The 22,358-nt window shown below is 42.8% G+C and overlaps 1 protein-coding gene across 2 annotated transcripts; it reads left to right on the plus strand.

Moving 5' to 3' along the window:
* The first annotated feature begins 2,416 nt into the window (after positions 1-2,416).
* Positions 2,417-20,626, plus strand: ALDH8A1 (aldehyde dehydrogenase 8 family member A1). 2 transcript variants are annotated; one of them, XM_034765608.1, is made up of 7 exons: positions 2,425-2,834; positions 10,926-11,073; positions 11,925-12,080; positions 15,237-15,386; positions 16,774-17,030; positions 17,907-18,068; positions 19,616-20,626. In XM_034765608.1, exons 1-7 carry the CDS (start codon positions 2,697-2,699, stop codon positions 20,066-20,068), a joined length of 1,464 nt encoding a protein of 487 aa, XP_034621499.1. In that variant the 5' UTR covers positions 2,425-2,696; the 3' UTR covers positions 20,069-20,626. The 2 variants fall into 2 exon arrangements, with proteins under 2 accessions (XP_034621500.1, XP_034621499.1); XM_034765609.1 differs by lacking the exon at positions 15,237-15,386 and having other exon boundaries at positions 2,417-2,834.
* The last annotated feature ends 1,732 nt before the right edge of the window (positions 20,627-22,358 follow it).

Below are 22,358 nucleotides of genomic sequence, written 5' to 3' on the forward strand. Positions count from 1 at the left end.
TTGGGTTCTAACCAGAGAGGCCATATTGATCTCAAGTTTCTGGGCCTATTACCCTCAAAACTGAACACTTGTCTTGTGAATTATCCATTATACCAGGACCTTTAATTATGGCTTCCAATAGATCTTTAACAATGCATGTCCTTAAAGTTGCATTTAAACCATTATGGCAGCAAGGTGGTTGAAAAGATTCCAGAGCTTTCATACTCCCAAACACCTGTGCTGAGCCACCTCAGTAGACTTACTTAAAACCAAAGTAACACTGTTTATAGAGCTGAAGTCCCAGGAGAGCTGAAGTGCTGGGAGTGGAAGAAAATTTCACTCTAGTTCCTGACTTTTGTGCATGAGGAACCATATACATCATAGCCTCTTTCCTTAAAAATGCAAATTGACCCAAGTGTTACAGCTGGTTAGTACAAGGGACAGAAATAAATGGTGGAAAAGATGAAGAAAAGACATGCTACAACTTCGAGATCAGTGATTTTTTTATTTTAAAAGTACAGGTTCCACCATATTACTATTGTTTCTCAGACAGAATATGTCCCAGAGTTCTGTACGTTTTGGGTTAGAACAGTGGTTTTCAAATTTTTTGAGCTGAGGCCCCCCTGCTGCCCCCTTTGAGTTACAATCTTTGGTTGCATTCCCCCAACCCAGACAAAAATAGATACAATACCTGCCCCCTCCCCCTTTGGGTTTTCAGGGTGGGGAATGGCATGTGTGATGGTCTCTGGGGGCGGAGCCAGCGCTGGGTGCAAAGGCTTCCGGGAGCAGAAATCGGTGTGGACACGATGGACGTTGACACTCACTGGCTTGGGTGGCTCATTGAGGTGAGTCAGGAGGTGGAGGTTGTGCTGCTTTTCTGAGTCCCATCCTGTGGGGCAGGGGGTTGCTGCTCCCCCCCAAATGTTCCTCTGTGCCGCCCCAGTTTGAAAACCTCTGGGTCAGAAGATGATGGTAAAATGTTTTCAGTGGAACTTGAGTCAAATATCTGGACTCTCTGGGTGAATTTCTAGCCTAACTTAAATGGGGCCAAGATTTTACCCCCATCTTTTCCCTGTCTGCTATTGAAGATGGACTTGCAAAGCCCTAGCATAGTACCTAAAATAGATAGGTGAATCATGGCTCCCTGAGGGCAAAGTGAAAGTGTTGCTTGTGTGTTGTCTGTTTCCCAGTTCTTATACGAAAAACAGAATTCAGGAGGATTTCCCAGATCTCTTTAGCTGGTAGCTTTAGGCTCTCCAGATTACTCTCATTACAGAACAATACTCTGTCTTAGGGATGTAGTTACAGAAAAATTCTAGGGATGAGCAATACCTCTCACGTTGTTTACAAAACTCATTTTGCAAAATGTAAAGCCCTTGAAGGATGGCTGCATGGATATCCCCTATTTCGTAAAACGCATGGTCTTTTGTGTGATTGGTGCATTACAAAGGTGAAAAAGTTTATTCCTCCTAAAAGTACTTTTATTATATGTAATGTGCTCTTTTTCCTTGGGCCTCAATCCCCATTTTACCCCTGGATAAGTGCAAAGTGGAAAACCCAGAAGTCCTGTGTACTGAATGAACTTTAGCAACTAATTCCACTTGATCTTCTCCCCTGCCCTCCCAGCCCCATGAACACATCTTTTACGATAAAATGCAAATGAACAAGCAAGCTAATCTGTAAATAAATCATATGTATTTGCTTTATACAAGTGAGGTGGTAGCCACACAAAGCCTGACTAACTGTTGTGCCGTTTGTGTATATGCAGCTTGTGGGGAGGTGCAGTCCATCTTTCCAACCAGGGGCTGAGGTGTGGGGGTTTCATTGTGTACCACTTGTGCAATGTGCATGGTCCCAACAATGAAGTTCCTGTGGCGCCTCCCCATTATACTGTCCAGTAAGGCTTGAGATTCGATGCTTAGTGGGTACAGCAGAACTGCCGTATGGCAGGTTTGCCTGCAGCCCTTCCAGTTTCAAAACACATGAAAAGGCCATTGTACTGGTTTCCGACACCAGTCTGCATGCTTTCTAGATACTCTAACCCTCTTGTTATAGCACTGTTCATTGAATTTGAAGTTGGGTTGTTGAGGAAAACATTTTGAATACAGCAATATGATGGTGTGTATAATTTGATGACAAGGGATTTACTTATTGAAAGAATCTGCAGTTTGAGAAAAATCTCGGCAGACATTAACATTTGTATCTGCTTCTATTTCTCAGGCAAGTAAAACAAAACTGCTTAATTAAACAATAGAAGAAACTTCCTGATGGGAAGGTGTTTTATACTGGGGAATAGTTATGCAAGGGAAGGAGGGAAAGTCCCACTCCTTGTGACATTTAGACTGAAAAAGAAGCTAGAAAATGTACTGGAGGGGAGCAATTTGCTTTCCCTCTTCCCCCCTCACCCCCCCGCTGTTTGTCCTGCTCTGTTCTAGTTTTGGCTCTACATCTTTTTTGTCTTGCCTTCAAGATTTTTGCTGATCCTGCCACCCTTCTTGCACTACACAGAATACTCTTGGTGAGCTGTAGGAAAAACAACCCTTTTTCTGCTCTTTTGTTTCTGTTGGCACACAAGGGGTTATTTGTCGGGTTTCTCGCTCTCACACTGGAGAGGGAGAAAGAAGGGGTGGAGCTCAGACTTGTAGTGTAACTAAGTATGAGACCAGCAGTATAAACTGACAGCTGAAAGAAATCACAGATTAAGGCAGCTGCTGACGATGGCTGGCCCAAAGACTCTCTTAGTGTTGGAGAACTTCATAAATGGTAAATTTGTCCCTTGTCCCTCCTACATAGACTCTTATGATCCATCCACAGGAGACGTGTATTGCAGAGTACCAGACAGTGGCAAAGAAGAGGTGAGTACAGCAGCTTCACTAACAGAAGGCGAAGAAAAAATGGGAACATAAATAACATCAGTGAAGTTGTTTGTGGGGTGGAAGGTAGAGAAATCAGGAAGAGGATTGTCCTAGTGATTGTTTATATTTAAATGAATAAGTTCTTAACATTACTACAAGGCCAGGTAACATTGCTCCGGGAACAAATCCTTTTTGTCACACTGTTCACTATTAAAAGCTATGGACCAGGTCCTCAGCTAGTGTCAATCAGTGCAGCTTCAATTACTTTACTGGAGGTTTGTCAATCACACCAGCAGAGGATGGAGTCTTGCAGAATGCAGGTTGAAGGCAATGGTCACATCAGCAGTTTGCAGATGACAACTCTGGAGTCAGGAAAAAAGGGGCTGTTCATCCCCCCTCCATGAACAGCCCTGGATACACTGTATCCAGATGAATAACTTCTCCCTTAATAGCTTTAATTTCTACTACTCTTTCAAAGGACTTTGCACACCGGGGCTCTTTCCATGAGACAGGATCAAAATCTCACAGCCTTCCTGAGGTTTGATCTCTGCAGATGGATGTTGAGCGTTTAGAACATTGATATTGCAGGCGAAAAGGTAACAAATCATTTTAGTGCAGCTGCATGAATGTGATTTCTTTACAGTGCAGTAGCCTGCTCCAATCAACGAGAGCAGAAATGCAATATTTCTTTTCGGCTCTGCAATTTAATCTTTGCTGCATGTTTTTTGCCACATTAATTATTAGGGCAACGAGACACTCATATTGGAAACTGCCATTTACTTTATGCCAAAGTATTGTTTATAAGCAACAAAGTTAGAGGTGTGTACAATGTAACGCACTGGGTTCAGCGAGGGGACAGATGAACAGAAAGTTATATTACACTCCAAGGGCTTTCAAAATGTTGACTAATAAGTGCTCAATATTGTTTCATTTTCAGAATAAGTGGTCTTTTTAAAAGACTTTTTACTGTACATGAATCTCTTTCACATATGTATCAATCATGTTGATCTCATTTTCCTTTTTCAGCAGAAACCTTTAGCACCATAATTTTGGTTGGGTAAATATTTGCAAGGTGCTGATAACTAATGGTTAAAGTGTAACCAGGCTGGCTTTGCTAGAATATGCTTAATGTAAAATCATGTCAGTCCAAAATCTCTTTGTGCTCGAAGAATTGTTTCTTTCAAGCATAAACACTACATGGGTCCCCATTCTGTTTATTCACATAAGTAGACGCACAAATAATTATAACAGTAACAGGGAGATTTGTGAGCATGCCAGAAGGACCTAACAGAAATAGGTTGAGGCATCATAGCAGGTTAAATTCTAGCTATCTAAGTGTACGGTAATGCATATTTAAAGAAACACTAACTTCTCATTCAGTTTTCTGAGTCAGCTACAGCATACACCTTAGGAACTATACTTAGGCACCAATCAACTTAGTGACGTTTTCTGCTTAGGCCTGTGGGCTGCTGAACAAAAGTGGGGAGGCTCTACAAAGCTGGGAGTTAGGGGAGGGTCTAAAGTCCTCCAGTGGAAAATGTTGAAATACCAGGGGCAGTTGCCTGCATTTTAGGAGAGATATTAAGACATTTAAAAATGAAAATAAGCACCTACTGTATTAGAATTCAGTACTGGGTCAGTAGCCATATAAGTAGGGCTATTCACATGCATAAGGGTTTGCAGGATTGGGCCCATATTCCCCACTGGACATGCGCACATATAAACATTCAAACAGCCAAAATCAAACTTAACCCTACTAAGTAGTTTATTCCCCCTCATTCACATACAGGAACACTGGTTCCCATGGACAACTAGGTCTGGCAAAACCCCTTTATCCTAAAGGATCTTGTCCTCCTACAATTCCTAATGGAGAGAAACAAATTTACTTTACCGTGTGTACTTTGGCTAACATTTTAACATCCAGCTTTTTTTAAATTGTGCGTTCTCTCTGGTTTTTAGTTTGTTACTTCTATTTTCTTATATGGAGGAGGAGGGCAGGGGAAGTATGTATGAAAATAAAAATAGGTTTATCATTACATTTTGATTACACACATTGTCTTTCTTGGCTCAATTGTTGTTTTTTTCCCCTTCTCTCTCTGATTCTTTCCCTCAGTCAACTTTAGTCTATTTTCTCTATAACTCTTTGCACCTTCCCGCTCACTGTATTTCTGCCTCCGTACCTCTTCTTCCTTTTCGTCTTCTTCCTTTTTGTTTTCTCCTTAGACTAATTCCCTTCCATTTCCTTCTCCCCATCTCTCCTCCTTGCCCCTACATTTTTTTTCTTTTCCTCAGGCTGTCTTCCCCTCTCGGCCTGGGAGAATCCCTCTGTAGTGCTCGCACCCCATCCCTATAAAAATCACCAAAATGTTCAGAGAGAGGGGAATCTCTGACTGCTACATGGGGCAATTCGTTCTGGATCAGGCAGCTTCCTCTTCTGATGAGCTACTGCACTGAGGCATACAACATGGTGTGGAAGTGGCAGCGAAAAGAGGAAAGGGAGAAGCAGCCACAGCAGCAGGATGGCACCTAGTGGTGGAAGGGTGAAAGAGTAGGTTATTTTAAAAAAGGAGGTGGAGGTGGGTTAATGCAGTCAAATGAATAGGGAGTTCTGAGCCCTGTGTTCTGTTCCTGGCTTAGCCAGTGACCTGCTGTATGACCTTTTGCCGGACACTTCACTTCTCTGTGCCCCTATTTCTTCCAGCCTTTGTCTCATCTATTTAAATGGTAAGCTCATCACCTCACCATAATGTGTGAAAAGGAAAGATATGTTACAGGGGACTTTGATCTGAGTGACACGTGTTGAATCCAGTCAGCAGCTATGCAAGCAGCGGCCTTGAGGCGGTTCGTTCAATACAGCTTCTGGATCCTTGAAGCCGCTGCCGGGTCGAAACGACAGCCGGTGTTCCTCCTTCCAACTCCCCTGGTGTTGGTGTCACGGTGCAGGGCGGGCCATCTGGGGGCAGGCCGGGTGGTCTCCTGGTTCGGTGTTGGTGTCACGGTGCAGGGCGGGCCATCCGGGGGCAGGCCGATTGCCTCCTGAAGGCAATCTCCGCGGACAGCTCGCAGGTGAGCCTGTCGATGAGCGGGTCGAATTCCGCGAAGGAAGCTGCCGTTTGGAGCTCCTCGATCCAGGCGGCCTGCCAAGGCATGGCTGGCCTAGTCTTTGGCCGCTGGTCCTCAGGCTCCTCGGTCGGCGTGGGCAGCGAGTTTGTCGTGTGGTCGATGGGTTGTCTCACTAGTGGGTCGGGAGACTCGGTTGGGTCCCGGTGCGTAGTCGCTGGTGGAGTAAGATCGCCACTGGTTGTTGGCGGAATCTGGACCGGGTCAAGGGGGGCGGGGGTGATGCCAGGTCTTCCGTGTGCGGCTGTTGTCTGAGGGGTTGTCGCGGAAGCGTGCGACCTTCTGGCAGCAGGGATCGGCCTGGTGGCCTCTACCATTAGAGTTCATAGAAGATCATTTCCTAACATAAACTGTATTGCATCCAACCCAAGGCAATTCTATTTTGGACCTCATCATGACAGATAAAGATAAATTAATCATAGGATTGGAAGTTAGTGGTTATCTTGATACCAGTGATACTTACCTGATTACATTCAGTATGGGCAAAGAGAGGGCAGTCCCAACCTGCGCGTGCACATGCCTTTAAAAAGGGCTAATTTCCTAAAGCCGAGGGAAATTGTTTGGGAAGAAAAATATAGACAGAAAAATGTGAATGAATATTGGGAACTCTTTAAGAATAGTTGATTAGATGGCCAAAAGTCATGAGTCCCCAATCAAGAAACGAAGCCCATTCTAGTTCAGTGCCAAAGTGAAGGCAGTAATTAGAATAAAAAAATACCCTATAAGAAATGGATAAAAAGAGAAATTGATAGCAGTCAATATAAATTAGAAGCTATGAAGTGTAAAAAATAGAAAAGGGAAGCTAAAGACACCAGGGACAATTCCATGGCTGGCAGAGCTAAGGAAAATAAGGAATTTTTAGATATACTAGGGACAAAAATCCTATAAAAGGTATACACTCATTACTATATGGAGATGGTGAAATTGTTGATGATTCAGAAATATAATATTTTTTGTATTAGAAAAGAAGCAGGATATCATGTACTTATATCGTGAGGATGATGAACAAAGGATAATGAACAACATTATTAACAAAGGAGGATGTTAAAAACATCTGTTAGGGATAAACATTTTAAAATCAGCAGATCTGGATTAATTGCCCCCAAAAGGGCTAAAAGAATTGGCTGAATAGATCTCTGGCCCGCTGATTTTCATTTTTATTATTGTGACAGTGTACCCCATAAGGCTTTATGGGGGGGGATGCTTATAAATGTATGTATGACATAACTGGAATATGTTTTGTGCTGCCTGTGCCATGTAATATATCTCCGTAAAAGTTGTGGTCTACTATATCTATTCATCCTATTTGTACATATATATCATTTTCTACTTGAGGTTAAGAATATGGGTTGTATGCTTCCTTGGTTTCTAAGTAAGCTTTGGGAGGCATTTGGTCAGCTTCTTTAGGAAGGAATTCGCCAGGTTAAGTACCTGATCAGGAAACACTTGGGGAAAAATGCATCTTGGAATGCTCCAATCCACATAAGAAGTCTTCCTGGAGACATGCAAGATACCATGTGGACAATGGCTTCGGCCTGTAAAGACTGAGTCATGCAGGGACATGTGACTTGCCCAGGTGACTCCAGAACTCTATCTTGGAACTGGACTTTGCATAGGGGGGAGGAGGGGGGGTCTCCACCCACAAGAGAGAGTCTATTTAAACCCGTGGGAGACCCCTCCATTTGGGGGTCTTCAGCTGGCTAAGGAAGGAGCCTCTCCACCCTCCCTCCCCCAGGATACTTGAAGGAAACTGAAACAAACGACAGCAACTATAGGGGGTGTGAGTGATTGCTGGACCCAGGCTAAAAGGAGATTAGCCTGTAAAAGGGAGCATTCTGGAACTGGTGAGGAACTTATCTGTATTTAGTTTGATTAGACATAGATTTGCGCATTTTATTTTATTTTACTTGGTGACTTACTTTGTTCTGTCTGTTACTACTTGGAACCACTTAAATCCTACTGTCTATTTAATAAAATCACTTTTTATTTAGTAATGTACTCAGAGTATGTATTAATACCTGGGGGAGCAAACAACTGTGCATATCTCTCTATCAGTGTTATAGAGGGCGAACAATTTATGAGTTTACTCTGCATAAGATTTATGCAGGGTAAAACAGATTTATCTGGGGTTTAGACCCCATTGGGAATTGGGCATCTGGGTGCTAAAGACAAGCAAACTTCTGTGAGCTGTTTTCAGGTAAACTTGCAGCTTTGGGGCAAGTGATTCAGACCCTGGGTCTGTGTTGGAGCAGACAGGAGTGTCTTGCTCAGCAAGACAGGGTGCTGGAGTCCTGAGCTGGCAGGGAAAACAGGAGCAGAGGTAGTCTTTGCACATTAGGTGGCAGCTCCCAAGGGGGTTTCTGTGATCCAATCCGTCACAATTATATCTTGGAACACTGGAGAAATTCTTGAAGGCTGGAAGAGTACTAATGCGCTAATATTCAAAAAGGGCAAGCAAGATAACCCAGTAACTATAGCCTGATATAAATCCCAGGCAAAATAATGGAAAAGCTGATGGGGGAATCAGATGATAAAAAATTAAAGGATAGGTATATAAATGATGCCATTTAACATGGCTTTATGGAAAATAGGTCCTGACAAGCAAACCTTATTTCATTCTTTGATGAGATTACAAGTTTGGTTGATAATGGTAAGTGCCTAGATGTACAAGACTTTTGTAAGGCATTTGATGTAATAGTGTATTTAATTTTGATTAAAAAATTAGCACTATACAATGTCAATAAGCAGACATTAAATAGACTACAAACTGGCTAACTGACAGATATAAAAAAGATAGTCATCAATGGGGAATCGTTCAACTGGAGGTATTTTTAATGGAGTTCTGCAGGGATCAGTAATAGGCCTGATGCAATTCAAAATTTTCAACAATGATCTGGATGTAAATATAAAATCACTGCTGGTAAAATTTGTGGATGACACAACGATTAGCAGAGTCAGGACAGGGCAGTCGTACAGAGCTATCTGGATTGCTGGCGAAGCTGGCCCTATTCCAACAAAATTTTTCAGTACAGCCAAATGAAAGTAATATCTCTAGAGGTAAGGAATGAAGGCCTACGCAATGCGGGCTCTATCCTGGAAAGCAGTGACTCTGAAGAGAATCTCAGAGGCATAGAGGACAAGTAACAATGTGAGCTTCCAGTGTGACGCTGAGGCAAAAAAAGGGTTTCATAGAGTCATAGATTCCAAGATCAGAAGAGATCATTGTGATCACCTAGTCTGCTCTCCTGTACCACACCGAACTTCCCCAAAATAGTTTCTAGAGCAGATCTTTTAGATAAATATCCAATTTTGATTTAAAAATTATCATTGATGGCGAATCCATCGTGACCCTTGGTACATTGTTCCAATGGATAATTACTGTCACTGTTAAAGGTTTACATCTCTTTCCAGCCTGAAAAAGGGCTTGTCCAGGATTTGAACACAGGACTGCTTATACCCTAAGTAAGAATCATACCCCTAGACCAACAAGCCATTTGAAGCTTGGGTGATCCTTGGATGTATAAGTAGAGAAGTAGCACACAGGCGTAAGGAGGTGATTTCACCTCTATAACCGGCGTTAGTGATACTGATTCAGGAATCCAGTTCTGGTGTCCACATTTTAAAAAGGATGTTGAATAAACGGAGTGGGTATAAAAAAAAGAGCCACAAAGATGATTTAAGGGCTGGAGAAAATGCCTTACAGTGAGAGACTAAAGAGGCTCAGTCTGTTTAGCTTATCAAAAAGAAGACTGTGAGGTGACTGGTTTACAGTGTATAAGTACCTACATGGGAAGAAAATACCAGGTATTAAAGGGCTGTCTCATCTAGTGGAGAAAGGTAAAGAACCAATGACTGGAAGCTGAAGCTCGACAAATTCAAATTGAAAATAAAAATGTGCCTTGACAGTGAGGGTGATTAACTATTGGAACAAGCTACCAACTACATCTCTTGATGTCTTCAGAACAAAACTGGCTGCTTTTCTAGAAGACATGCTTTAGCCAAACAGGGCTCAATATGAGGGTAACTGGGTGAAATTTAAGAGCCTGTGATACACAGGAGATCAGAATAGATGATGTAATGGTTCTGTCTTACCTTCCTCCTCAGAGGTTGGCAGAGGTCAGAGAAGGTAATGGGGGAGGCACTGCCTCAAATGAGGGACCTGCATCTGCAAAATGTACTGCAGTGTTCCTAGAAGGAACTGAGCTAGGCCATACATGAGGCTGCATCTGGGATGCTGTGTACTGTCCTGGGCACCTCGCACTAGTAAGAATGAAAAACCCAAGCGCTTTGGAAGGGGAGATAAATTCTCTTGGTTTGGGGCATAAGTGAAGTTCCAAATGATAGGATTAGCATGAAACTTTTCCTTTGGGCAGGTTATTTCATAACTGTATTGCTTGCACTTTCCTCTGAAGCATCTTGTCTTGGCTACTGCTGGAGACAGAATGGTGGAGTAGATGGCCCACAGGTCTAATCTGGTATGGCAACTCCCATGTTCCTAGACAGATGTCAGGAAACTGGAAGGAATTTGTAGAAGCACCACTGCGATGATTAGATAGATGAGGGGGACTGACATACAGGAAAGATTTTAAAGAACTAAATATGTTTCATTTGTTTAAATGACTGGGACAAAAGGGAAAGAGAAGTAACTATCACAAAAAATGGAAGGCTGTAAGCATCAAGAAGTGATAAAAAATGAGTATAACTAAAAGAAACGAGAGTTAAATTTTAGGCAGAGTATCAAGAAAAAATGCCCTCTTAATAATGTTGGTTAGATTGTGGGTTGTCTCTTGAGAAGATTGAGGGATGCCAACTGGACACACTGCCTGAGACTATAATGTAAGGCAGGAACAGTCTTCTGCAAGGACAAACTGACTCAAAAGATCTTATTCTCTCAAATGTCAATGGCTCTATTGATTGTTTCCCCCCCATGAAGCACTCTTGAAGTTTGCCATCTCTGCTTTATTCTTTCAGGTAGAAGTTGCAGTCACCGCTGCCAGAGATGCATTTCTAGGCTGGTCCTCCAAAAGCCCTCAGGAAAGATCTCAGATAATGAACAAGTTAGCGGACCTGATAGAGCATGACCTGGAGGCATTTGCACAAGCAGAATCAAAAGATCAAGGTAAAGGCACAATTTGTCCATCTGTTTGGCTGTCTGTCCCCAAATGAGGTTATAGAGAAGGAGGGTCTTGTTAAATATCACAACAGAGTCACAATGGCCAGGTCCTATTCTTGACTCTAATGAAGGCTGTCGGTGTGATTGGGTCAGTTAGAGCCAAATTTTTAAAGTTGCCACAAATTTTGTGTGCCTAACTAGACAGTCCCTGGGTTTGATTTTCAGAGGTGCTATGTTTCTAAAGTTGGACACTCAATACTAGAGGCTGGTTTTGAAAATGTGGGCCTCTTAACTCTTCCACGCCTCTGTTTCCTTCTCTACAAAATAAGGATGGCAATACCTGTGGCACAGAGGGGCTGAGACTAAATGTAATCAATATTCATAAAGCATACAGAGGATGCTGTCGACGAGCGAAGCATTACCAGTCCTATGGATGTACTATAAAATCATCTATCTAATCTATAGTGGTAGTGGTGCCAAGAGGCTCCCAGACAGGAATCCAGGACCTCATTGTGCCAGGCACAATGTGTGCACACACGACAAAAACATGGTCTCTGCCCCCAAAGAGCTTATAATCTAAATGGCTGTTTATGCTATAATTTGTATTTATGCTATTCATGATGCTTTCCAGGCATCTAATTACTTCACCATTTCTCATCTCCAACAAAGTTCTTCCCTAGGTAATGGGTAGGAATCCTAGTTCAGGGCTCCAGTTTGATTTGGAGGCTCTTCAGGGCAGATGCTTGTCTTCCTGTGTGTTTACAGCAGCATGCACACTTATGGCATTATATAAATGTTAGTTTTTCCCCGGGGATAAAGTGCATGTTGATGACACAACTTTAACTTTTCTCTTTCAGGAAAAACAATTACATTCGCTAGAACAGTGGACATCCCACGGGCAGCATACAACTTCCGGTTCTTTGCATATTCTGTCCTTCACCATACCACAGAATGCACTCAGATGGACCACATGGACTGTATGCATTACACCGTGAGAACTCCAGTAGGCATTGGTGGGTATTCTCAAAGGACAAATGCTGAAAAGCTTGGCAGACTGTCTGCCAAGAGAGGGGAAAAAATAAGAAAAAGGGGGGCCTTGAGCGCTGCTGCTTATTTTTTTAACTTCAGGCAGCATTTTCAAGGGCATGGGGGAGAAAGGATTATCATAAAGTTAATGTTTACTGCTTCTAGATCCCATGCTAAGCTTGGATACTCCACTGTGAACTCTGGCACCTGCATACTGCAAAATCAGTGAACAATTACAACATTTATCCTAAAAAGTTCCCTCTTCCCACAGTAGGACATTTCCCATCCTCAAAATCTTCTGTGAACTGGTCCAGGCTGAGGTTGATGGTGGGGTGAAAATTGTTGAAATCCAGGTGGAAGCACTTTACACCAATATTCCACATGAGGATGGACTACAAGCTGTCAGGAACAGTATCCCTGATGAGGCCACAGCACACCTGGTGGCTGAGCTTTGTGACTTTGTCCTCACCTACAACCATTTCAGATTTGGGGACAACTTATACCTTCAAGTCAGTGGCACTGCTATGGGTACCTGCTGGCCCCACAGTATGCCAGCATTTTTATGGCTGACTTAGAACAACGCTTCCTCAGCTCTTGTCCCCTAGCGCCCCTCCTCTACTTGCGCTACATTGATGACATCTTCATCATATGGACCCATGGAAAGGAGGCCCTTGAAGAATTCCACATGGATTTCAACAATTTCCACCTCACCATCAACCTCAGCCTGGACCAATCCACACAAGAGCTCCACTTCCTGGACAATACAGTGCAAATAAGTGATGGTCACATAAACACCACCCTATACCGGAAACTTACTGACCGCTATACTTACCTGCCTTCAGCTTCCATCCAGGACACGTCACACGATCCATTGTCTACAGCCAAGCCCTAAGATACAACCGAATTTGCTCCAATACCTCAGACAGAGACAAACACCTACAAGATCTTTATCAAGTATTCTTAAAACTACAATGCCCACCTGGGGAAGTGAGGAAACAGATTGACAGAGTGAGACAGGTACCCAGAAATCACCTACTACAGGACAGGCCCAACAAGGAATATAACAGCACACCACTGGCCATCACGTACAGCCCCCAGTTAAAACCTCTCCAGCGCATTATCAACGATCTACACTCTATCCTGGAAAATGATTCCTCACTCTCACAGACCTTGGGAGGCAGGCCAGTCCCCACTTACAGACAACCCCCCAACCTGAAGCAAATACAGCAACTACACACCACACCACAGAAACACCAACCCAGGAACCAATCCCTGTAGCAAACTTCGTTGGCTACTCTGTCCCCATATCTACTCTAGCAACACCATCAGAGGACTCAACCACATCAGCCACACCATCAAGGGCTCATTCACCTGCACATCTACTAATGTTATATATGCCATCATGTGCCAGCAGTGCCCCTCTGCCATGTACATTGGCCAAACCGGACAGTCCCTGCGTAAAAGAATAAATGGACACAAATCGGACATCAGGAATGGTAACGTACAAAAGCCAGTAGGTGAACACTTCAATCTCCCTGGACATTCTATAACATACTTAAAAGTAACTATTCTTGAACAAAAAAACTTCAGAAACAGACTTCAAAGAGAAACAGCAGAACTAAAATTCATTTGCAAATTTAACACCATTAATCTGGGCTTGAATAGGGACTGGGAGTGGCTGGTTCGTTACAAAAGCAGCTTTGCCTCTCCTGGAATTGACACCTCCTCATCTATTATTGGGAGTGGACTACATCCACCCTGATTGAATTGGCCCTGTCAACACTGGTTCTCCACTTTTGAGGTAACTCCCTTCTCTTCATGTGTCAGTATAATAATGCCTGCATCTGTAATTTTCACTCCATGCATCTGAAGAAGTGAGGTTTTTTACCCACAAAAGCTTATGCCCAAATAAATCTGTTAGTCTTTAAGGTTCCACCGGACTCCCTGTTGTTTTTGTGGATACAGACTAACACAGTTACCTCCTGATACTTGACATATTTATATCCATTATTTTTGGAAAGCTAGCCACAAGATGGCACTGTCACGTCAGAGAAAGTTTGAATACATGTGTTGTTTTAGAGCTATATGAATAATGATGCAAATATTTTAATACCAGTTTGATTATTTAATACATTTGTTTAATAAATTTGACCTGTTTAGTTCTCTTCCCATGAGAATCTGAGTCTTACTGACCAAAAAATACTCAGACATCAAATTTTAAATTCATTACATGTGCTTGTATTGGAACTCTTTTAACTCTCATTCAGTCATAAGAACGGCCATACTGTCCATCTAGCCCAGTATCCTGTCTTCCGACAGTGGTCAAAGCCAGGTGCCCCAGAGGGAATAACAGAACATGTAATCATCAAGTGATCCATCCCCTGTCGCCCATTCCCAGCATCTGGCAAACAGAGGCAAGGGACACCATCCCTGCCCATCCTGGCTAATAGCCATTGATGGACCTATCTAGCAACAAGGAGTATCACATGACCAATCACAACTAAGCCTCATAGCTTGGGTTTCAAATATTTGTGATAAATACACAAAGTAAAAATATTCATGAAGATAGTCATTGAATAAATTTAAATAGCACTGCAATTTGAGGAAGTCAGTCTGTTCATTATTATTCTGGACTAAATTCATCAGGTAAATTATTCATTGTGCATGATGCACTCAGCTCTAATGTTTGACAAGAGCCAGAAGTGGCAATTGATGCATATTTGTTAAACAAAACAAAAATTTTCAATTTGCATATATCATTGAATTGTGAATTCTGAACACCTGGACCTGTCTGTAGAGCATGAAAAAGCTCCTACTTCAATATCTCTCTGCTACGCTGGGACAAAAGTACACCAAAAATCAGTTGTCCAGTTGAGGTGGTCAAATATATTTGCACTGTAAATGTTTGGCATAGTTTAGACCAGTTATTTAGAAGGCGTTGGCCATTAGAAATGGCCCTTATTGTAGGGTTCGCTGTACCATGAAGAATAAGGTAGGGGTGTAAAATTTCCTTTATTGTCCGGCCATACTGAAGCTTTGGCTTCCATCAGGGTAGGAGGTCCCAAGCCTGGGCATCAGATTCAGATCTTCTGTCCCAATACATTTGGCCTCTTGATTTTGTCCTTTTCTTTTTTCCTTTGTAGCTGGTTTAATAAGTCCTTGGAATTTGCCACTTTACTTGCTCACCTGGAAAATAGCCCCAGCCATAGCATCTGGAAACACTGTCATCGCCAAGCCCAGTGAGATGACATCTGTCACTGCTTGGATGATGTGCAAACTTCTGGATAGAGCAGGTAATTTGGAAATGCCTTCAGCACAGGGACCTCGCTGTCTGTTGCCTCCTTTGTTGGAGAAGTTGGAAGGTGCAGTGAATGAGGCAGGGGATTGCGGGAGGATAAGGAAGGTTACAGGGTTAAGGCAGTTGAATTCTACCCTGGAGAACTAAATTCTATCCCTGCCTCCCTCCTATATCTTCCCTCCCCCTGCCACCATCTCCTCATCCCCATCTATTCCTTTCACCTCACCTCTGCATTCCATTTAGGCTGTTTCTCCCTCCACAGTGCTTGGGCGCCAGCAGGGGGAAAGTGGAGAGCATAGGAAAAAGTCTCTGTTCTCAGTTCCTGTGCCTGGTGCCACATTGGTCCCCAGTAGCTGGGAGCAGCAATTGCAGAGAAAGTGCTGCTCTGCCCCTGTATCCCCAGGTTGAAGCATGCTCAGTACAGATGGAAGCTTCAGAGAATAGAGCTGCCAAACTCTAAGGCTGTGTCTTCACTAAGAAAAACTGGCTACTTCCAGTTAACTAACACAAGGTAAAATCCTAGTGAAGACAAGGCACTTAGTGGTCCTCATACAAATTAGCAGGTCAAGTTAATCCCTAGGCTACCCTGTAGTCTTCAGTTCAACCTGCTAACTTGTGTGAAAGCTGCAAACGCCCTTCTCGTCACTGATTTTCGTTCATGTTAGCCAGCTCGAGTTAAGAATACACTTTTTTTCCTAGTAAAGATTCACAGTTAACAAGCCTCCACTGACCATGTGCAGTCTGTGATTTTTTTCAGTGTCTTATAACTTGTCCTGATGGGTGCAGCTTTTCACAGCACCAGCAAAAGGCACATTTCTGACACCAAAGGAACTTCCCTGCCAAATTTCAAGTCCCTCTCCCCAAGTATGCAGGCACTAGAACTTTCCGAGAAAATGGTTGAAGGAATATCTTTAACATAGGCAAAACAATGAGTTTTTTCTTAAATTAATTCTCAGAAATGGCTGAACTGTGGAACTGCTTTTGCTGAAACTTAAAAAAAAAAAAAACAGAAAAAAAAGAAAAATGTATCAGCCTAAAGCAGACACCCAGCATGGAAAATTTCTGACCTAATGGTGAAAGTTTGGCATAAATTATATCCCACTGAAAACTGGGCCTTATAATGGGAGGTGTCAGGCAACCTTAACTATTGGCAGAGCTACCAGCTCCACCTGTACTAATACAAGAACAGAGATTAAAACCCAATAGTTCAGTGTTTTATCTAGTTATTTCTCCTATTTTGCTCAACCACTCTTAAAGTCAAGGGCATCCTCGTTAATGTAGCACTATTAGTAGTAGTTTGCTGGCTTCTGAGGGGAGTGCAAAATTAACCTAACTACCTCAAAGTAAAGGACATGAGTGTTTTGTGTGTTTGTTCCCATGAGGAATCCCACCAGGAGTGGTGAATATTGTGTTTGGAACTGGCCCCAAAGCTGGGAGGGCTATTGTCTCGCATCCTGACGTGCCACTGATCTCCTTCACTGGAAGCACGCTCACGGCCCAGCACATCAGGGAGAGGAGTGCCCCACACTGCAAAAAGCTCTCTCTGGAACTGGGAGGCAAGAACCCTGCAATCATCTTTGAGGATGCTAATCTGGACCAATGCATCCCTACCACTGTGAGATCCAGCTTTGCAAATCAGGTAAAGGGAGATGCTCCTCTCTACACCTTGTTACATATTAAGTGTGTAAAGAGCAATGTGTGCGTACCTTTATGCTTGTCTGACTCTTAAATAGTCAACGGTATTTTGTTAAGATTCAATATCATTAGCAGAATGTAAGTAAAAACATATGAAGTTGATGTTTTCATGATTTCATGAGCAGAGAAACAATGATAGTAAATAATTTGATCTTCTATAGTGTCTTTCATTCAAATATCTTAACACACTTTACAGTCCTCCATAGGAAACAAATTACTTATTGACCTTCTAGGAGGATAAGTAATTTATCTAGATGGAAACAACTGAGAGATCAGGTGACTTCCCCAGAATCAAATGAGTTTATACAAGAGACAGGAATAAAACCCAGGAGTTCCAGTCCCCTGATCCAACTACTAGATGCTCCCATTATTTGTGAACATCTTCAGCAATGATCAGCAAGCCTATGAAAATTATTTCAGTGGGTATGAAGATAACTTGGCAAGTCAGGGTGGGGAAAAGTATTTCCATGATGTCAAGGTAGTGATCATTCAGACATGAAAAGTAATGTTTCTGTGGGAAGTGTTGGGGAGGATAAAAAAAACAAGACTTAATAATAAACTCAACAGTCAAGATGTCTACATCCCTTATTGAGTGACCACATGATTTTATTATTCTCCCTGTGTCTTCTTTCTCCCCTTCTCCCCTCCAGTCTGTTTAGGACTCTCAATTTTGAGTGTCTTTAAATTTAGTTTGGGCTGTTTGTGGGGTAGGGACTGTCTTTACGTGTTTTGTGAGGGGCCTAGCACATTTCTGGGCACTCAGAAGTAACAGTATTGCAATAATTGACAGTATTTTTGTTTCTCTCCTCATGTTTGATAGGGTGAAATCTGTCTTTGCACCAGCAGGATCTTTGTTCAGAGGAGCATTTATAATGAGTTTTTGAAGAGGTTTGTAGAAGAAGCCAGAAAGTGGAAGGTTGGGAGCCCCTCAGATCCCACATCCAGTATGGGGGCACTGATAAGTAAAGAACATTTAGAAAAGGTAACTGCAGAGGAAATCCTGCCTGAACTATAGTCACATTTTAGAGATCCAGAAAAGATGACTTGTATATGACTGGGGTGAGGACCATGTCATCTTCTGTGTTAGTACCATGCCAATCGCACTGTCATTTCCCCATAAATGATCATTAAAAGTGTCTGATGATTAATGTATCTGCTGTGTATGGGTTAGGTTCACATCGCCCCAGGAAAAATAAAGTCTGCGAACAAATAATTTTAAACTAAGCGGTGAAGCTGTTATTGTGAAAGTACATAAATGAATCTAACAGTGCCAAATCAGGCAACATTTTCATTGACTTAAGTGTTGGGCCCATAGCGATAACTTATTTGCCTCATAAAACAAGGTGCATTTAGATTGCAGTATATCTGATTTATAATGCAACTACTGAGGAATGTAAAAGCAGAGTTTATCTGGGATACTGAGTGGCTTTGGAGGAATTGGTAATGGTATATAAATGGAGACTTGTAGTCCACAAGTTCCAGGAATTCCGCTTAGGCCATGAGTGGATGACAGTAGTTACCATCTGGTGGCTGTTGGGTGGTTGATGTGAAATGAGTATAATGGTCTCAGTCAGTGTTCTGGAGATCAGGTGTCCATATCCTAAAACACCAGCGGATGCCATTTGCATCAGTGGAACATGCTGACAAACTCGCACAAAAGAGAAGATTCAAATAGGCAAAGAGACTGATCTCTTCCTCTGGGCCCTAATGCTGGGCCCTCCAGGTCAGTGATGAGACATATTGGTGGATTATCCTACACTGTCGCTGCCTATGCTGTACCTGTTCTGTGGCTACATGGAGGACTTGAGTCCCAGGGAGTCTCTCTGGGCACCTTTCAGTGCTTCTTTCACACAGAGCATTTAAAAGAAAGGAGCGAAAAAAACTCAGTGATTTATCTGTGGAATTCCTAGAGTGGGAGAAAGCACCCAGTAGTTTCAAAGCTGTAGATAGAACAAGATCAGTAGCATGACCTGTATGCTCAAGATAGCATATGATAGCAGCAACTACATAAATTGTTGTAATGGTTTATTGATCGTGTTTTCTGTTGTGCTCATCGCTGTAGCGTCTGAGTACTGTGACAACATGTAGTAAGCTTCCTTGTATGGTAGGAAAAGGTAATCACTCCCATGTGACACAAAGGGAAACTGAGGCAAAGAGAGGTGTGGTGTGCTGCCCAGGGTCATAGGGAAAGTCTTTAACACATAAAGGATAGGAGTCAGGTCTTCTGTGCTTTAATAACGTGACTATCGTTCCACCCCTTCAAAACGTATTTAGAGGAAGGAACAAATTCATGTTTTGGCTAGCAGGTTAATGAGAGAAAGGGAATAGTTTACTTACAGGGAAAAATGCTCTGACTTCTTTTTACATATACTTGGCTGCAAAACCTAGGGAATGAGAATTGGCAGGGGGAAAATGCCAACATGGGTCAGTGGGAAATGCTCCTAGATTCCCTGTTGATTTATCTTGTATTGAAAATGTGAACTTTACAGCATTTTCAGTCTCCCACATTGACGTTTTGCCCTCCCCCAGGTAAAGAATTATGTGAAGAAGGCTCGAGCTGAAGGGGCTAGAATTCTCTGTGGCGAAGGAGTGGATTCTTTGGTTCTTCCAACTGGAAATCAGAATGGCTATTTCATGCTGCCTACAGTCATTGCTGAAGTCAAGGATGAATCCTGCTGCATGCAAGAAGAGATCTTTGGTCCCGTGACGTGTGTGGTACTGTTTGATACGGAAGAGGAAGTGATTAAAAGAGCCAATGGTGTCAAGTATGGCCTGGCAGCCACGATATGGTCAAGTGATGTGGGGCGTGTTCATCGTGTGGCGAAGAGACTGCAAGCTGGCCTGGTGTGGACCAACTGCTGGCTAGTCAGGGAACTGAACTTGCCATTTGGTGGGATGAAAGCCTCAGGGATAGGCAGGGAGGGAGCAAAGGAGTCTTATGAGTTTTTCACTGAGGTCAAAACCATTACAATAAAACACTGAAATTTGCCCATAAAGTATTTTATGGCAAAATAAACAACCGACATTTGTGCTTACAAATGTCTCTGGGATATACCAAGAGATCATGGCCTGCTTATAATTCATTTTTATAGAAATCCATTCATTGATAAATACCAACTAAAGCTTAAGCTGCTCGGCCTCACAACTGGCAGCAGAGAAAGTAGATTCTGGATCCTACCCAAGCCACAAACCTGATTCACAGGGCTCAAGGAGATCTTGAGGATTCCAAAGTTAATTCACCATCTCTTTCTCAAGCTGGTCCAGTAAAAGGAATTACCTCACACATCTTCTCTCTCTCATATCTTGGGACGTAGATGGCTGCAACAACACTGCCAATAAATGTCCCCAAAAAAGGCCGATTAGAGACAGGGTGATAAATAACGATGGTTGTGGTCAACAAATCACCTTGAGTGACAAAGACACAAGCGAGTTATGATGTTATGTTCTAATAGGAATAAACACATTTCCTCTCTAAATGGGTAATCCCATGAACAATACGTTTTGCACTTTGATTGCGTCATCAGGCTAGTACTAATGAAATTTCTCACTAAAATCCCCAAGGCAGTGCTGCTAATCTGTTTAGTTGTGCTAAACTCTAGAGCAGGGGTCGGCAACCTTTGGCACGCGGCTCGCCAGGGTAAACATCCTGGCGGGCCGGGCCGGTTTGTTTACCTGCCGCGTCCGCAGGTTCTGCCGATCATGGCTCCCACTGGCCGCGGTTTGCCGTCCCAGGCCAATGGGGGTGGCGGGAAGCCGCATCCAGCACATCCCTCGGCCCGTGCCGCTTCCCGCAGTCCCCCTGGAGCGGCGCACCACGGCCAGTCGGAGCCGTGATTGGCCGAACCTGCGGATGCGGCAGGTAAACAAACCGGCCCGGCCCGCCAGGGTGCTTACCCTGGCAAGCTGCGTGCCAAAGGTTCCCAACCCCTGCTCTAGAGCCAGGATATTCCTGTAAGGCACAAATAAAGCAAACCTATTTTTATCATAACTCTTTTTTAAAATATGTAGTGGTATTGTCATCCTACTGAAATGATTATTTTGATGTTATAATCTTTCATCATCTAGATTGCTTCTATGCTGGTATTTTTCACATTTCTAAAAGTAATTTGGCTGGCAGAACATAGTCACAAGTATTGACAAAAGCTGGAAGTGACTCGTTTTTAGCAGGACTGTTTTAAAAATTTGTTAAAAAATAAAAAAAAAAAACCACTTAAAATTAGCCTAGTTTTCATTTTCAGGCTTCTGTGAAAATGGTCCATCTTGCAAAACTTTCCCATTGGTGAAAATGGAGTTGAAGTCGGGCACAATTTCTCTCCCACCCCAAGTAAATGCCAGTGGACATATCAAAGCAGTTTTTGTGGTGTGTTCATGTTTTGAGCTGGATTTTATCACTTGGTTGAAGTTGCATGGCGGCTTTCATGTTCCATGGCTATTTTGACTAATTTTCTCATGAATTAATCTCAGGACTAATTTTTTTGTGGGGGAAGGAGCTATTCCCCCTGAACACATACAGGTGTTGAGTAACCAGAGATTGACTGTATGGGGGAGTAGCGGATTATTGCTCCTCTTCCCTGAACAGAGAAAACACAAGGGAAAGGATTCAGGATTGTCTAGGAGAAGGGTCTTTTTTCAGGGCCTGTTGGGAAGAGGGGTAAGGAGTTGGGATGGGGGGGCAAGGTGTACCTGGTAGCTGTAACTCAGATAATGTTTGGAGAAGCATTCAGACTTTGAATACTAATTCATAATATACTCTGAACCTTTTGAGGTTCCCACATGAGTAGTTTGATATTTTTTTCATAGTGTTAAGGCTGGATTACTTTGCACACTCTGAAATGTATGTTTTCTAAGGAGGCTTTTACTGCATGTAGCTCAGCTATGCAAATGCTGGGATTTGCATTCTTTTTCTTTTAAAATTTAAAGGGTTCAAAGGCTGCTTTAAATTGCCCCAGTCCCTTTGGAGATGGGAGATGCAAGGTATAATTGAGTACTTTGTGGTCCCTTTGTATTTCTTTCATGGTGTCACAGGGCCAAAGTTAGCATGGGCCAAAGATCTGGCCCTTCTCATGTTGGAAAGCCTTTCATTCCAGTGGGCTACTTTGTCTGATGTGTTTGCAGTTTGTGACCATATGGTGGCAGCAGAGTACATAGTTCATTTGTTCTCCTTTCTGTTGCTGACCTTGCTACCAGAAAAATTAACAATTAAAAGGAGTATACTTTGCTGGTAGTATACTGAACTCTTCAGAAACCCTGTTTCACTCCAAGGCTGTGAAAC

The sequence above is a fragment of the Trachemys scripta genome, chromosome 3 (assembly GCF_013100865.1).
Source record: "Trachemys scripta elegans isolate TJP31775 chromosome 3, CAS_Tse_1.0, whole genome shotgun sequence".
Classification (NCBI taxonomy): domain Eukaryota; kingdom Metazoa; phylum Chordata; order Testudines; family Emydidae; genus Trachemys; species Trachemys scripta.

Coding starts and splice junctions, on each gene's coding strand:
- ALDH8A1 (XM_034765608.1), top strand. CDS start 2,697: ATGGCTGGCCCAAAGACTCTCTTAGTGTTGGAGAACTTCATAAATGGT. Junction 2,835..10,925: donor CAGACAGTGGCAAAGAAGAG/GTGAGTACAGCA, acceptor TTATTCTTTCAG/GTAGAAGTTGCAGTCACCGC. Junction 11,074..11,924: donor AGCAGAATCAAAAGATCAAG/GTAAAGGCACAA, acceptor TTTCTCTTTCAG/GAAAAACAATTACATTCGCT.